We start from the raw sequence: 3,172 nt of genomic DNA on the forward strand, positions 1-3,172 counted from the left end.
CTCACACACACACACACACACACACACACACACACACACACACACACACACACACACACACACACACAGTGTACTCACTCCTGACAGTAGCCGTCCTGGTGCAGTTGTAGAGGATGGCCAGCTCTCCGAACACTTTGCCCGGTCCCATTGTACACAACTTCATCTCCTCTTTAGTCACCTCCACCTTCCCCTCTGGGCGAGGGACAGTCACATACAGTGGGGCAGAGAGAGAGAGAGAGAGGGAGAGAGAGAAGAAGAAGACCAAGAAAATCACTTTTAAACAGGAAATCGACAAGTTTATTTCTTATCATTTGTCAGTTTGAGAAGTTCACAACAGAGTGATGTCAGAGTGATGTCAGAGTGATGTCATCAGATTGCAGATGTCTACCATACAGTCTGAGCATGTAGTTTAAAGATGTGGCTGTTTACCAGCAGGGAGGTTCTCATGAAGGAAACTATCCAGGTGCATTGTGGGAAATGTAGGATCCAGTGTTTCTGTACTAAAAGTCAGGATATCTCCAGCTCAGTCAGTGACTCAGAGTCAGTGTGTGAGTGAGTGAGTGAGTGAGTGAGTGAGTGAGTGAGTGAGTGAGAGTGAGTGAGTGAGTCAGTGTGTGAGTGAGTGAGTGAGTGAGTGAGTGAGTGAGTCAGTGTGTGAGTGAGTGAGTGAGTGACTGAGTGAGTGAGAGTGAGTGAGTGAGTCAGTGTGTGAGTGAGTGAGTGAGAGTGAGTGAGTCAGTGTGTGAGTGAGTGTGTGTGAGTGAGTGAGTGAGTGAGTGAGTGAGTCAGTGTGTGTGTGAGTGAGTGAGTGAGTGAGTGTGTGTGAGTGAGTGAGTGAGTCAGTCAGTGTGTGTGTGAGTGAGTGAGTGAGTGAGTGTGAGTGAGTGAGTGAGAGTGAGTGAGTGAGTCAGTGTGTGTGTGAGTGAGTGAGTGAGTGAGTGTGTGTGAGTGAGTGAGTGAGTCAGTCAGTGTGTGTGTGAGTGAGTGAGTGAGTGTGAGTGAGTGAGTGAGTGATTGAGTGAGTGAGTCAGTGTGTGTGTGAGTGAGTGAGTGTGAGTGAGTGAGTGAGTGAGTGAGTCAGTGTGTGTGTGTGTGAGTGAGTGAGTGAGTGTGAGTGAGTGAGTGAGTGAGAGTGAGTGAGTGAGTCAGTGTGTGTGTGAGTGAGTGTGAGTGAGTGAGTCAGTGTGTGAGTGAGTGAGTGAGTCAGTCAGTGTGTGAGTCAGTGTGAGTGAGTCAGTGTGTGTGTGAGTGAGTGAGTGAGTGAGTGAGTGAGCAAGTGAGTCAGTGTATGAGTGAGTGAGTGAGTGAGCAAGTGAGTCAGTGTGTGAGTGAGTGAGTGAGTGAGTCAGTGAGTGTGTGAGTGAGTGAGTCAGTGTGTGAGTGAATGAGTCAGTGAGTGAGTGAGTGAGTCAGTGTGTGAGTGAGTGAGTGAGTGAGTGAGTCAGTGTGTGAGTGAGTGAGTCAGTGAGTGAGTGTGTGAGTGAGTGAGTGAGTGAGTCAGTGTGTGAGTGAGTGAGTGAGTCAGTGAGTGAGTGAGTGTGTGAGTGAGTCAGTGTGTGATTGAGTGTGTGAGTGAGTGTGTGAGTGAGTGTGTGAGTGAGTCAGTGAGTGAGTGAGTGTGTGAGTGAGTGAGTCAGTGTGTGAGTGAGTGAGTGAGTGTGTGAGTGAGTCAGTGTGTGAGTGAGTGTGTGTGTGAGTGTGTGTGTGAGTGAGTGAGTGAGTCAGTGTGTGTGTGAGCGAGTGAGTGAGTGAGTGAGTGAGTGTGTGTGTGTGTGTGTGTGTGAGTGTGTGTGTGTGTGTGTTCACTATTGTGAGTAATAGGAACAAATGTATTTTGTTCTGCTGCGGCGACACATTGGAAACAAAATAAACTTCAGACGTGCTCTCATTTACACACACAATTACACACACACACACACACACACACACACACACACACACACACACACACACACACACACACACACACAGGCCACCTGTCATTTCCCCTGCGCGCGCGTGTGTGTGTGTGTGTGTAATTTTGCATGGACACAGACACTGAGCTGAATCATTTATAGTCGGTTCTTCAGGTGAATATTTTACATCATTTATACCATAAATTACATCATCTTTAGTTAGTGGGTTTTTGTTCTTTCAATTTCTGTAAACCTTTGTATTTTTAATACACCTGATATTTAACTATAGATAATTGATGTATTTTCTTCTGGCTAAGAATATTAACCACGGATTAGAACATGTAGTGTCTGCAGGTCTACCTCCAGAGTGTATGTAGCCTGAGAGGCAAAGCCCAGGATGAAAAACACTCCCCACAGAGCGCTTGTTAATCTCATTGCTCTGAGCCTGCAGTCATTACTGAAGGAGATTCAGATGAGTAGATCAACAGTTTCATCCTCCCACATCTGGATTTAGGCAGCTGGACTGTAAGAGGACAGCTGGTAACAGCTGATCACAACTGATAACAGCTGATAACAGCTGAGCTAAAAGGATGGATTCTAAGGCGACGCCCACACGACTACGTTTTCATTTACAACGCATCTTTTCCTACGTTTTCGCCTCCCGTCCTCACGACTCTCTGAGCCCCAAAAACAGAGACTTTTGGACACGCTAGTGGACCTGTTTTATTTTTGAAAACTCTAGGGTTGTGTTTTATTTTGAAAACTCTTAATTCAGCCTTCCCTCCCTCCTTCCCTCATTTTCCTGCCTTCACCTCTCTGTGATCTAATCCCCCTTTTTCTCCTTCCTTCTTTTCCTTCCTTAACCTCCATCCTTCCCTCTGTCCATCCAATTGTCCTTTAATGTCCACTTTCTCCTCCTTTCCTTGTCTTTTACTCTTTCACTCACCCTTCTGTCACTCTTTCTGTCTTCCCTCCTCTTCCTTGCTCCCTTTCCTTCTCCATCTTCCCATTAGTGCCCCACCTTTCCTTGCATCCTTTCCTACCTCCTTCCTTCCTTTACAAACTGAGTCCAAATTTACAAACGGTGGAAACATTTTAAACGCCAAATATGGTCATCCAACAAGTTGCCATGCCAACTGCATCCACCAGAGAGCTGTGTGTGTGTGTGTGTGTGTGTGTGTGTGTGTGTGTGTGTGTGTATGTATGTGTGTGTGTGTGTGTCCTTTTACATAATGAGACAAAACTGCTGCATCTGTTTCTTCCTCCAAACACAGAAT

At 46.3% G+C, this 3,172-nt stretch overlaps 1 protein-coding gene across 1 annotated transcript in view; it reads right to left on the reverse strand.

Annotated features, from left to right (window-relative positions):
* Positions 1–29: 29 nt before the first annotated feature.
* The window catches only part of LOC111650491 (cGMP-dependent protein kinase 1-like), a gene marked incomplete at its 3' end in the record, with an annotated part of 10,486 nt that continues 7,343 nt past the window's right edge, over positions 30–3,172 (reverse strand). The window contains exon 3 of the mRNA XM_023400392.2: positions 30–192. Within this exon, the coding sequence (XP_023256160.2) occupies positions 30–192 (163 nt within the window). The remainder of the gene's footprint in view (positions 193–3,172) is intronic.

Source organism: Seriola lalandi, unplaced genomic scaffold (assembly GCF_002814215.2).
Source record: "Seriola lalandi dorsalis isolate HSWRI2012SDOR001 ecotype SW California unplaced genomic scaffold, Sedor1 jcf7180002052279, whole genome shotgun sequence".
NCBI lineage: Eukaryota > Metazoa > Chordata > Actinopteri > Carangiformes > Carangidae > Seriola > Seriola lalandi.